The 11,481-nt window shown below is 40.3% G+C and overlaps 1 protein-coding gene across 1 annotated transcript; it reads right to left on the bottom strand.

Moving 5' to 3' along the window:
• Positions 1–266: 266 nt before the first annotated feature.
• On the bottom strand, positions 267–2,385 carry LOC146479448 (uncharacterized). Its single transcript, XM_085110319.1, has one exon. The coding sequence runs from the start codon at positions 1,783–1,785 to the stop codon at positions 679–681; it is 1,107 nt and encodes a 368-aa protein (XP_084966445.1). The 5' UTR covers positions 1,786–2,385; the 3' UTR covers positions 267–678.
• Between the last annotated feature and the right edge of the window lie 9,096 nt (positions 2,386–11,481).

Below are 11,481 nucleotides of genomic sequence, written 5' to 3'. Positions count from 1 at the left end.
CACAAATTACAGTATGCGCTTAACAGGGGAAAAAGTAGATCTTTCTGCACGGTTTTGACAAGTGTTGACAAGTCTCTTTGTGTACTTTGACTGGAATGGGCCAATCATTTTCATCGAAGATAACAATCTCTATGTAAGCTGCTTTTATGAGCTGTCAAATCAGGATGCATAACTCATCTTGGGTTCAAGGTAAATTTTTCTTGCTAGCCGGCCTAAACAAGGCTAAGCCCTGATGGTCGAAACAAACGCACGAATTACAACACTGATAGAGCGCATTGAAAACTCTTTATTTTGAAAGCCACCCGAAAAAATTTACATCCAAAGACAAACTACGGAAATGCTCCACCACGTATAAATTTGATAAATGGAATTTGCAACTCTGCGGGAACCGTTCGCAGTTTTCTAACTATCATCTGTGTACATCCCGAGCGATTGACCCCTTATGTAAACTGTACATTGAAAAAAAAAATCCATGTCTACGCATTGCGTATGAAAATATATAGACACAACAACACCGAATTGTAAAACAAAAATGTTCATTTCCATCAACCTTGATGGCATACAAAATCTGTCTCTTAAAATATTGACAAAATAGTCTCTACACCAAGATTGCCCCTAAATGGAATTTTTTGTAATCAAGGCGAGTTCGTTCTCCCTCGAAGCTGTCATCCTGCAGCTTTACATCCACGCAATGTTAATTGTTTCTGTCCCGTCGAGGTATTGATCGAACTCTTCTCTGTTAAAATCCTCTTCAGGTATTAGCTCTGTGATGTGTGCGAACGAGAAGAGCTGGTTCGCGCTGGTATCACTGTGTTGAAGATGAGTTGTGTTCATGTTGCCAGCCATCTGTAGGCTCAGCGTTTGCGCTTGCACATTTCCGTTCGAGAAATAAAGCGGGCTGACTGGCGCCGAATTTGAGGCGGATACACCGATGTAAGGCGGTGGCGAACTGGGTTGCGACTTCGGTTGCAGATTTAGCAGCGCATTTTGAAGGTCATGCCAGCTCGTGGGGAAGTTGAACGCGCTACCAAACTCGCTCGAACCAGGACTTGTCTCCGGTGTGGGGAGGCTTATCTCGGACAAATTAGGCAAGGCGGGAGGACTACCAAGATGGGACAACCTTAGTTCTCCATTGGGAAGCCCTGTCTGTGTAGGAACAGGCCCAAAATTCATTGTAGTTTCCTCTGGGGAGTTGAACGAGAGTTGTCCGCAATCCGCGCCTGAATTTACACGCGAGATATTTGATGGTGGTTCTTTAGGATTGCGTACCATTGCGCAGACCGGGGGTGTCGTAGATGTCATTTTCTTGCAAACTCTCTTGGGATGTTTTCTCCTCCGCGGCCGGTATTTATAATCAGGGTGATCTTTAATGTGTTGCTGTCGCAAACGTTCAGCCTCCTCCACGAATGGTCTTTTCTGCGAACCGTTGAGTGCTCTCCAAGCTTGTCCCAAGATTTTACTGAGCTCTGCGTTGTGAAGCTCTGGGTTTGCATCCGCCAGTCGCCTTCGCTCCACTTGCGCCCAAACCATGAAAGCGTTCATGGGTCTCTTAATTCTGTCAGAATCGCCGTCCATGTTTAGATCCTTTTTAGGAGCAGCACCTTGCCCTTGCGCCGCGATTAGCTTAGCATAGCCTTGGTTCTGCTCTGGCTGAGCTGGGTGACAAGCGATCGAATTATTAAACCCCAAGGGGTTTAATATTTGCATCGAAGGCAGAGGTGCTGGGATCCTTTTATTTCGCACTGTCCTGCGGTCGGAGAGAAGCATTCTATCACTTTGACGCATCACTCTGGACTTTGCGCTCGTTCACGTCCGTGACCAACTTGCAGCGGAATAAAATTTCTTCTGGTAAAAATTTCACAGGCAAAACTCCCCGCTGATATGCTGCCGCTTGATATGCATGAACACGTGTGATAGATGTGACAGGAGGACAGTTGAAATAAGCTATTTTATCACGTGGGCAAAATGGAGACAAGTTTATGTAATCAGCTAATTGACCAATCATGGCATTTATATTTTGACAGGTGTCAAGTATTGGAGGACACAAAGTAATCGATCTGGTGCCAGAGTGACTGTTCTTTGAAGGGATTTGTGGCTGTATATTTCAGGGTATTTTACCGAAATATCGGGTTACTATGAAATAACCCTGAGGTCAAGAAGCAGCCGAGAAATCAGGAAATGTGACGTTTTGGCTCCAACCCACAAAATCTCTGCCAGTTATAGCGCCAGCAAGACGTAAGATTCTCGTAACCGTTTATGTCGTCAAGTGTTCCACGGAAAGCGGAACTGAAAAGATAAGGTTGTTTCCGTCCGATTCAACCGCGACAAGGCCCAACCTATTTTTACCAAACAACTGCCATTCACCTCCCAAAATTCCCAAGTTAGAAAAAAAAATCCGCCGATCACATCGCAAAATTTTCAAATAACAAAAGCGCCATATGATCGTTGTGCCCAAAAAGTTTCCTTTGGATGGTCACACTTAAGATTTCATCCCCAGACTCAGAAGTTAGATCCACTGGCTCGAGTTTTTAAGGTCGAAATCTCGGAACTCGGCTAAAGTATTTAAATGGACTTCCTAGTAAATGTCATGTAACGAAATGTGATGAGGACTTTAGATGAAGATACTGCGAGTTTTGTTCTCTCGCCCCTGGCCTTTCTTGTGTCCACTGGCGAAAAGTCAACACAAACTTCAAACAAATTTATACAGGCTGCAGCTGGACGTGACCATAATATTGACTTTGGGATTAAAACTTGGGAGTCATGAACACGTTTTATCTTTCTAACTCGGCTGTTTTACTCTTGAAAGTGGCTGTGATCGAAACAAGGCAAATTCCTAAATTTCGGTGGGAAATTGGAAAATACATGTAGACAGCATTGTCCATCTTAAAGTGCTAATTGAAGAATCATGTCACAACCTTGAGGCTTCAAATACTGGAACCGGTCACATAGCCGGTTTCAACTTTCTTCACTTTCTTGAAAACTTTTAGACTTGACCGGAAATACAAAAAACTTCTTCGGCAATATATCGAGACCACTTTTTACTTCACACCGCTTCAGTTAACCGGGCCGCCGGCCGAAGCTTGTGTTGGTCTACCAAAGGTCATTTGTTTAGTCTGGTGGAGGTGACATTTCTAGAATGCATCAAATTCGAGAAATTTCTGGTCAGTGCTTTTAAAGTTTAAGGTTTTTGTGGTATGCAATATGTCTCGGTTCGGTATTACTGGTAGCAAAACTGAGCTGGGTGCCATACTCCGCGTGGCCGCGTGGGTTTCTACGCGTTTTCAAGGTTGGCTCTTATAGTATAAGGACAGCTGCACTCGTTTTTGTTTTGTTTTTTTCTGCCGGCTTTTTTTTCTGCAGCTCAATTTCAAGTATTAAATTGTAAGTTAAGAGATTTTACTGACAGCATGCACGAAAATGAGTTTTTCCAATAAATAAAACGAAAGAGAAAAAAATCATGGTGTGTTTAACGCTGCGGGAGCTCTAATAGGAGAGCCATTGGCGCGAAACTGCTAAAAAACGGCAGTGTGCAACAATATTTACATTCTTTTAGCCTTCAAAATGCGATAAATTAGTATAATCTGATATGAAACCGTTACACACCGTGCTAAAATATCAAAAGATGAGCCGACATATAAGATAAGACATGGCAAAAGCTGATTTACAAGAGCTTCAAAAAGAAAACCGACCGTGTCAGCCGACAAAGATGAAGGGTACGAGGTTCAGTGCTCTTGTGTTGACAGAATTTTAATCTGGGTTAAAAAAAAATAAAAAATAAATAAAAAAATAACATTAACCGCGGGGAAAATTGTGAAGTCGTGCGCGTCTTTGCGTTTTCTTCAAGTTTTGCGCCTGCCGTTGACTGTCGCCATTACGACAAACCATGGAATTTAAAGGAAGGAAAGTCTCTGATAATTGCATCCGATCACCGTCGCCATATTGTTGTAGATTTTGCATTTCATGACCGTGTTCTTAAACTGTATGAAAGGGTGTTGACATAACTAAATCCGCCCGAAAATGAACTCCGTCTGTTGTGGCGCCAAGCTACTTTTGTTAACACGTGCAATTTCGAAATATTTTTCAACAAGGCAAGCTTGGAAAAATAAACTCGTCGTTCAAACTCAAGCGCTTACGAAGCAATTTTTAGCAGTCACAAGATAACAGACGGGCAGGCGCCGAAAGGTACAGCTGACACGTAAATCCTTGGCGTAGACTTGGGCTAATATTTACACTTATTCCTTTACACTTCTTATTTAGACAGTTCCGGTTACATGAAAAGTACTCAAAAATCGGCAAGTCAAGCTGACAGATAGGGCGGATTTCTCATCTGTACACGATCAGCTCAGGTTTTGTTTTTCTTCCTTTAAAATAAATCGTGTAAATAATCGAAGGAAAAATGGCTTTTTGTTTGTGGCTCGATCACTGCTGCGTGCGCGTGAGCTCGCCGCTTGCGGGAGCATTTGCAGCCCATGTCAAATTTTAGTCGGGGCAGGGGGGGGGGGGGGGGGAAGTGCAACAAGCGAAAACGCGTGCGCTTGCATGTCTTTTCTCTATCCGAATTTGCCTCAGTTCCGTTAAAGAAAAATCACCTGTGTTTGTACAATTGAGCTCTGTGGTCTCGAATCTAGCTTATCTAGAACTTCCCGTTTTCTCGAACTCAACGCTAGGCTTTGCGTCGTTGTGCTGCTATTTCGAGACTCCGATATCTCGAGGAAATGCTGCAAATGATAAGATAATTTATTTAATCGACAAACATTTGGGGGGTTAGCCGCACTTAAAAATAATGATTTCCCACAGTTTAACCCCCCAGATCTGTGACCGTTTAAAGGCACTGTAGAAGCAAGCTCGTGACAAGGCTGACGTACAGTGTGGCTTATGGATAGTGTGGTAGTCTAGAAACAAGTATAAACCTTCAATATTTGTTAATAAAAAAAGTTTGTAATATGACACCGTATTCGTTATCTCGAACCGTACTTGTAAGGGTTTGAGATAACGGAACTCCACTGAGCTAGTAGCTAGTGTATATTCTGGCATACCGGTAACATGAAAAGCGCAAACAGTTAGTAAATTGGGATAAGTTAAAAAAAGGCTAAATTTTTAGGAATGAGCTGTAAAATTTCAGCGAAGAAACAACAGAAACGGTTTGATTGTAAACGCTGCATTCGAAAACACGTTCAAACAAGAGTCGATGGGCTGATGGCCATGGTTCAAACCACACAGACTAAACAAGGGTAATCTGTAGAGGAAAAGGTTTTGAACTTGCTCTTGTGCATGACAAGTCGAAAGATAAAAACATTGCGCAAACTCGTGTGGAATCGCGCGAGTTCTCACGGCCTCTGAATCATTTACATGAAAGAAAGCAAGTCTCAGAAATATAAGAGTGTAATCCCGCACGTATCAATCGTATATGGCACTCACAGAAAAGTAAAACCCGCAAAGTGGCTGGTGGAAAACCACGGATGACGTAAATAAACATCTTAAGTACTGCAAAAGAACTTTGCAAGCTGTGCGTTTGCGTCTGATATTTCCTTCACCTGTAACCTTTGCGCGATTAGCTTACTGAATTACTCTAACGAGATTATTTGCAGTCTCAGCGTGTTCGTCTGCTGTGTGAGATCACAAAGTTTCTGTACAACGTGCTATATATAGCACAGTAGCAGATTTCATCACTTTCTTGTATACTGAATTAACAAATTCTAACAATTATTTATATCAGCCTTGCATTAGCCTCAACATTTTGCATCGGCAGACTTACAACCGATATTGCACAACTAAAACTTAACTCTTGTAATGTTATTCTAAGTTTTTAGTTTGACGGTGATAATTTCGTAAGCGATCGAATAAAAGCTTTTCAACATTACTTTTTAATTAGTGCTGTTTGCTTTTCTGAAAAAAAAAAATCTTATTTTAATTTTGGCCCCCGCCAATAAAAAGGGGCTCTTGTTTAAGGCTCATGTTCCCTTGTCCGCAGTAATTACTTATTTGGCGCTAATGATTGTTATTGATAATTAAAAGTTGTTCCTGTCTGGGCATTTTCTTAACTACACTCAAGACCGATTTCCGATATTTAACACATGAATGGTCAATAATTTTTTCTTCAGGTATTCATTAAAATTTTACATCCTCCAAACTTTCGTCAGTTGCGTCTAGTTTATGCTAGGTTGCGACTCCCCTACTTCACTCTGAAAGTTTGACAAATGTAGGCGCTTAAGCATTTTCTGTCATGTTGCACATGCCTGTTTTGACATGACTATGTGGTATAGCGAGACTCTGTAAGTTAAGTGTTACTTCACACCAAACCGCGGTTATCGGTTGCTTTGTCCTAAAATAGGCCAATCGAGGGCATGATACACTGTCTCTCTACGTTCAATCTTATTCCGCTTTTTTCAGTCCGAAAAGTGTATTAATTAATACAATCTGGTAACCTTAACTGCTCATCACATTCCTGAAGTCGAAATATATAAGAAGTTTACTCCAGACAAGGTGAAGAATCCCTTATACATTACACACGTCATCCTGACCTTTAACAAGCAGGCACTGACTTAACAAGACAACATTGCTCCTGTGTTGCCGACAATTTTTGAGAGAGCTAGACAGAGTAATGTTTGGTCATTTCGTTTTGTAACGATTGAGTAAAAGAAAAATACTTCGTGTCGATGGAAAAGAAAATTTCCAAGTTTCTGGCGCATGCAGTTGAAGCTTAATTAACGTAAATACAACGAACGATATTGTTGGAAACGAGGAGGATGTGTGTAGACACTGCTTAGAGCAATTTATTTTTATTTATTTATTTTATTCACCACGACATACATTCGTAAAAAATTACAGTGAATAATAGACTAGGATGTTACATAAGTCTACAGTGAATGATAATAGTAATTTAGAAGAAGTTAGAAGTGACGAGGAGACCTCAAGAAACCCCTGGGCTTATACTGAGAGGTCTCCTCGGAGATATGTTAGGACTGTAAGACTAGTAAAGACATTGTATTTAAATTTTTTAACATACGGTGGTAAGACTATAAAGACATAACATAGTCGGACGTTTCATACAATTAACTGAGGAAATCAAGAAGGGCACTATAGGCAAACAATGCCCGATTTCAAACCAAAACCTCCATACACATGCATCGTGTCACCTTGGCTTTGTCGGTTATTCTTTTTTAAATAGCTCCTCTGAATCAAGGCTATCCTCATTGCAAGATAGAAGTCAACAAGCTCCTTAGCCTAAGCAAGAGCATCAAGAGCAAGCCTATACAGTAATAGGGTAACCTAACCAGTCAGTTTGAATTCTGGTATCATGGGAGCTCATAATGTATATAGGATCCTGTAAATCGTGTTCAGCTGCTTTTAAAAGCATTTTGACTCTTTGGTTGTTTTCAAGCTGCAAGTTCAAATGGAGAGGCTCAACTAGAAAAACAGGAATTTTTCCAACTGATAACTAAGCCTTGTTCTAAAGTCACCAGTTGACAATTTGGATTGAAAAATGGGAATGAAGTTCTGGAAAAGGTTTTGAGAGGTTGCTCATTCTAAGTCTTACAATGCCCAGTCGTGAATTGGTGACAAAGGAAAATGAAACTCCTGTTGCAAACTGATGTCGTCTTATGCTAATAGATCACGGCAGAAAATATAGGCCAGAACCTGCAGATAGTACTGAAAGTCAGCGAGGATACAAGAATGTGAGGGCATCATGACTTCGTAGCTCGCGGATTCAAGTGGAGTACAATCACCTAAAAATGACTGATCAATGTCGACGTTATAACTCTAAATGGCCCAGTCTTAAAATTCCACGGACTAAAATTATCCCATTCTGGGACTCTCGAGAGTCTACTTCGAGATCGAAGTAGCTTAAATTTATAAATGGTCAATAGAAATACGGTACGTATTTTGACAAGATACTGTGAACTTAAAAAGAAAATCCCAGTTCTCCCAACTGGAGTCAAACCTACGACCTTCCGATTATTAGTTCGGATACTCTACCACTGAGCTAGCTACAGGAGACTAGACAAGTGGGAGCTAAGGCCATTTCTTTACGTAATCGAATTGTTTCTCGAAAACATTCTCTAAGTCTGATGGGGACCTATCACTCAAGTATGACTGATCCTGAGTTTAACTCAAACATTATCCTCAGGATTTAGAACCTGTTTCAGTTTTAAAGCTACAGCAGGTTCTTCAGTATATCCTGCTGTGGATCCAAATGATAAGTAATAGCCTAAAGGCTAAGTCCCTGTATGTCTGTATTAGTACTTAGTATGATGTGCTCGAACTGTCTGTTTACAGAGACATGAAGAGAGCCATCAGACCACGCAATGTTCCCTGTAATCAAGCCGGTTAACTCAAACTGCCAGAGTAAACTCGGCTTTCCCTTGGTAATTGATGCTGCTAAGTTTTCGGAGCCAGCGTGATCCGGCCACTGTGATGAGCGCTGCTCACTACAACAGTAAGTACTTTAATGGAAGGTCTTTGTTCGATATTTTCCTGATTTTGGAAAAGGAAATTCTGGAATGTTTTAGTTTTCTTGGTTGATAGACTTTCGATTAAGTCGCTTAAATTAGGGCATGCAAGGAACAGCCAGAAGTCTGAAGAACCAGTAAAACATTTTGCTAGAAGAGGGATTAAACTGGAGCCACAAAAACACTTAGATCTAAGTTTATATTTTCATTCAAACGACTTTATAATTAACACTATAGCCTAAACTGATCTACATCCAGGAATGGGTGTTGATGATACCGTTATTGAAAGAAAAGGTGACCCTTTCTTCATAGAAAATGGTGCATCTCCTACCGTTGATCCTGTTCGAGATATTTTGACACGCCTTTTCACCTTTTCTGTAGCTCAACTCAGTGTGAAATCCCGACTCTTTTATCTACCTCCAGCCTGAAAAACGCATATGTACATCCTTCCCTCTGTCTAACTATGCACAAAGGGCAGTCAGAGGGAAACAAAGAAGTCTGACGATAACTGAGATATTCTGTGATTAAGCTAAACGTTCACAAACAATCGAAAATACAGTAACATGAATGGCACAACAACGCATGCAGATAAGCTACACTTTTCCGACCTCAAAGATACTACACGGAATCAGTACATGAAATCAGAGAATGTACAGGAGACGACAGGAAACGTAACTTCAGTATATAAAGGAACTGCATGAAGATAAACATTTCTCCAAAATGTAAAAAGAGATTTCCTGACCGATCTGAGCTGTTTCAATTAGTTCTTACTGTTAAAATAGTAACGAAAAGACAGCTCATATTCTGTTTAACGACCCAAACAGGAAAAGTAACTCTATCTTAAGCTGAATGGTAAAATAACATCAAGAGACCAGAAGAAGAGGTATTGGTAAATGGAAATTTTCGTAAGAGACAGCAGTAGTCAATTGCCCGCTCTGAGATCATGTTCCCTACCTACAATTTTGCTAGTTTACAATACTTATACTTGCTACAGTGAGTTTGAGTATGAACTTGGCTCCCTGGTGTTTGACTATTGATTAGGTCATTAGCTAATCGGGGCTGTGCGATTCAAAAATTCCGATAAAGCGAACAGCCTCTCTCTCTCTTTTTGCGATCTGGTTAGACTCTAAAAAGACTACAGTCTCCTCAAAGTCCGTTTACGTCTGCAAATGGACGCAACGTAAATTAAAATGAACATTTACGTATGGGCATCTGCATAAGTATGACATTCGGGTCTATCTTATATAATTTTACGAAAGTTTCTTTTCATTGTTGCAATCACTCATTTAAAACTAAAGCAGGTGGCGTTCCACTATTACGATGCCGGAGAACTTTAATTTTTAACAAATAATGAGAAGCCCGTTTCTGGCCTTTCTCTCGCTGTGAAATAGTGCACAGTTTGAAAGAGGTTATCCATTTCCTACGAAAAGAGCTGCCTTGAAATAAACTGACAGGAAAAGCTAAAGAGCGGTAGCCCAAGGACATGGCGTTGGTTACGTAAAGTCTCAAGACTGAGGTAGTCAGCCAGAGAACTTTACAAGCTGTGCTTTTTTGTCTGATATTTCAGGCTTCGCCTTGTAACCTTTGCTCGATTGCTTACTGAATTACTTTAACAAGATTATTTGTCTAGGATTTAGTTTGCCATCTTATGAGATCACACATTCAATTTCTGTACAGGGTGTTATTGCACATAGCTACATTTCGTCGCCGCGTGTTTGAACAAATTCAAACTTGTGAGAATAACATATGCCAGCCTTGGGTACTTACACTTCTGCACTTCTACCCCGGCCACTCACATATCGAAAATTCACTCTTGACTTTTAATTTAGTCAGTGGATGAAAAAATACGGTGTTTTGTCATTGAAATGAAAGCTCTCCACTGGTTCTTTTCAAACGTGCAGTTTTTTAATCAGGGGATGATTTACTTTTCTATGCCTTTGGCGCCTCTCTTGTCATCGACCAAAGAACAATTTCTTGTTCCCGGAGCCCTTAGTTAACTGTTGTAACTTTGAACATTGATGCAGTATACTGATCAATATATATACATAGATGGCAGATCATTAAACGGCGTTGCTAACTTTCTTCGTTATGTTCAATGCATTTTCGATGTAGATAGATATAGACATTTCCGATATTCAAAGGAACACGAATGGTATATTAATTTTTGCTTCAGGAATTCATTTAACAGTTGTATCCTCCAGACTTCCGTTGAGTGTAGATTGACCTTAAGGGTTCATTTCCGCAGTGAAGTCTGAAAGTCTAAAAGTGCAGCTTTCCTATAATCTTCAGAGTTTTAAGATCCTGTTACGCATTTCCAGTCAGGTTACAAACACACAGTTATCATATTGTACGGTGGTACCCTAGTACACTTAATAAACTTTTATGGCAAGGTGCAAAGGAAAGTGTCAATTGCAGCATGAACGTTTTTGAGTTGTTTGTTCCCGTGTTTGTAAGTAAATCTTTAATGAAACCACGTTTAGATTAAAATTTGCAATAATTGTACAAATGGAAAAATAAGAAGTAAAAAAAATTAATAAAAAAGTAAGTAAAATTAATTAGTAAAAACATATGCAACAAAAAATGTAAATGATGGATGCAACCGCGGAATTAAGCCACGAATTATGGTGGAAAAGTCGATACATGTGCATTTGGTTCTCATGTTGTATTTGAGCTTATTTGTGTGCAGTGTTGTATGTACGTATTACATGGATGTGGTTCGTTCGCTAGTATACTAGTCCACGCTTAGCTTATCAAACATATTCTGTTGAGCGCCAATAACAGCCACGAGGTTTTTCTGCACACGTTCAAACTCATTATCTAGGTACAGGTAAAACGCCCATGTGAGCGATGCTTACAACAAGAGCAGTACATTGTGAGCCCCACCTCCATAGATAGGACAGCCTCTCTGCAATCACGTAAATGAAATAGCCTCTTACTGGCGTTCTTTGTAATATTTTCGACATGAGTGTTCAACTTAAGATCTTCTTGACGATGGACACTCAACACGGTTTTTGAGGCCATCTTAGTGCTT

Source organism: Pavona decussata, unplaced genomic scaffold (genome assembly GCF_977016875.1).
Source record: "Pavona decussata unplaced genomic scaffold, jaPavDecu1.1 SCAFFOLD_58, whole genome shotgun sequence".
Lineage (NCBI taxonomy): Eukaryota > Metazoa > Cnidaria > Anthozoa > Scleractinia > Agariciidae > Pavona > Pavona decussata.
Note: the sequence above shows the minus strand (reverse complement) of the source record. Positions and strands in the feature narration are given on the sequence as shown.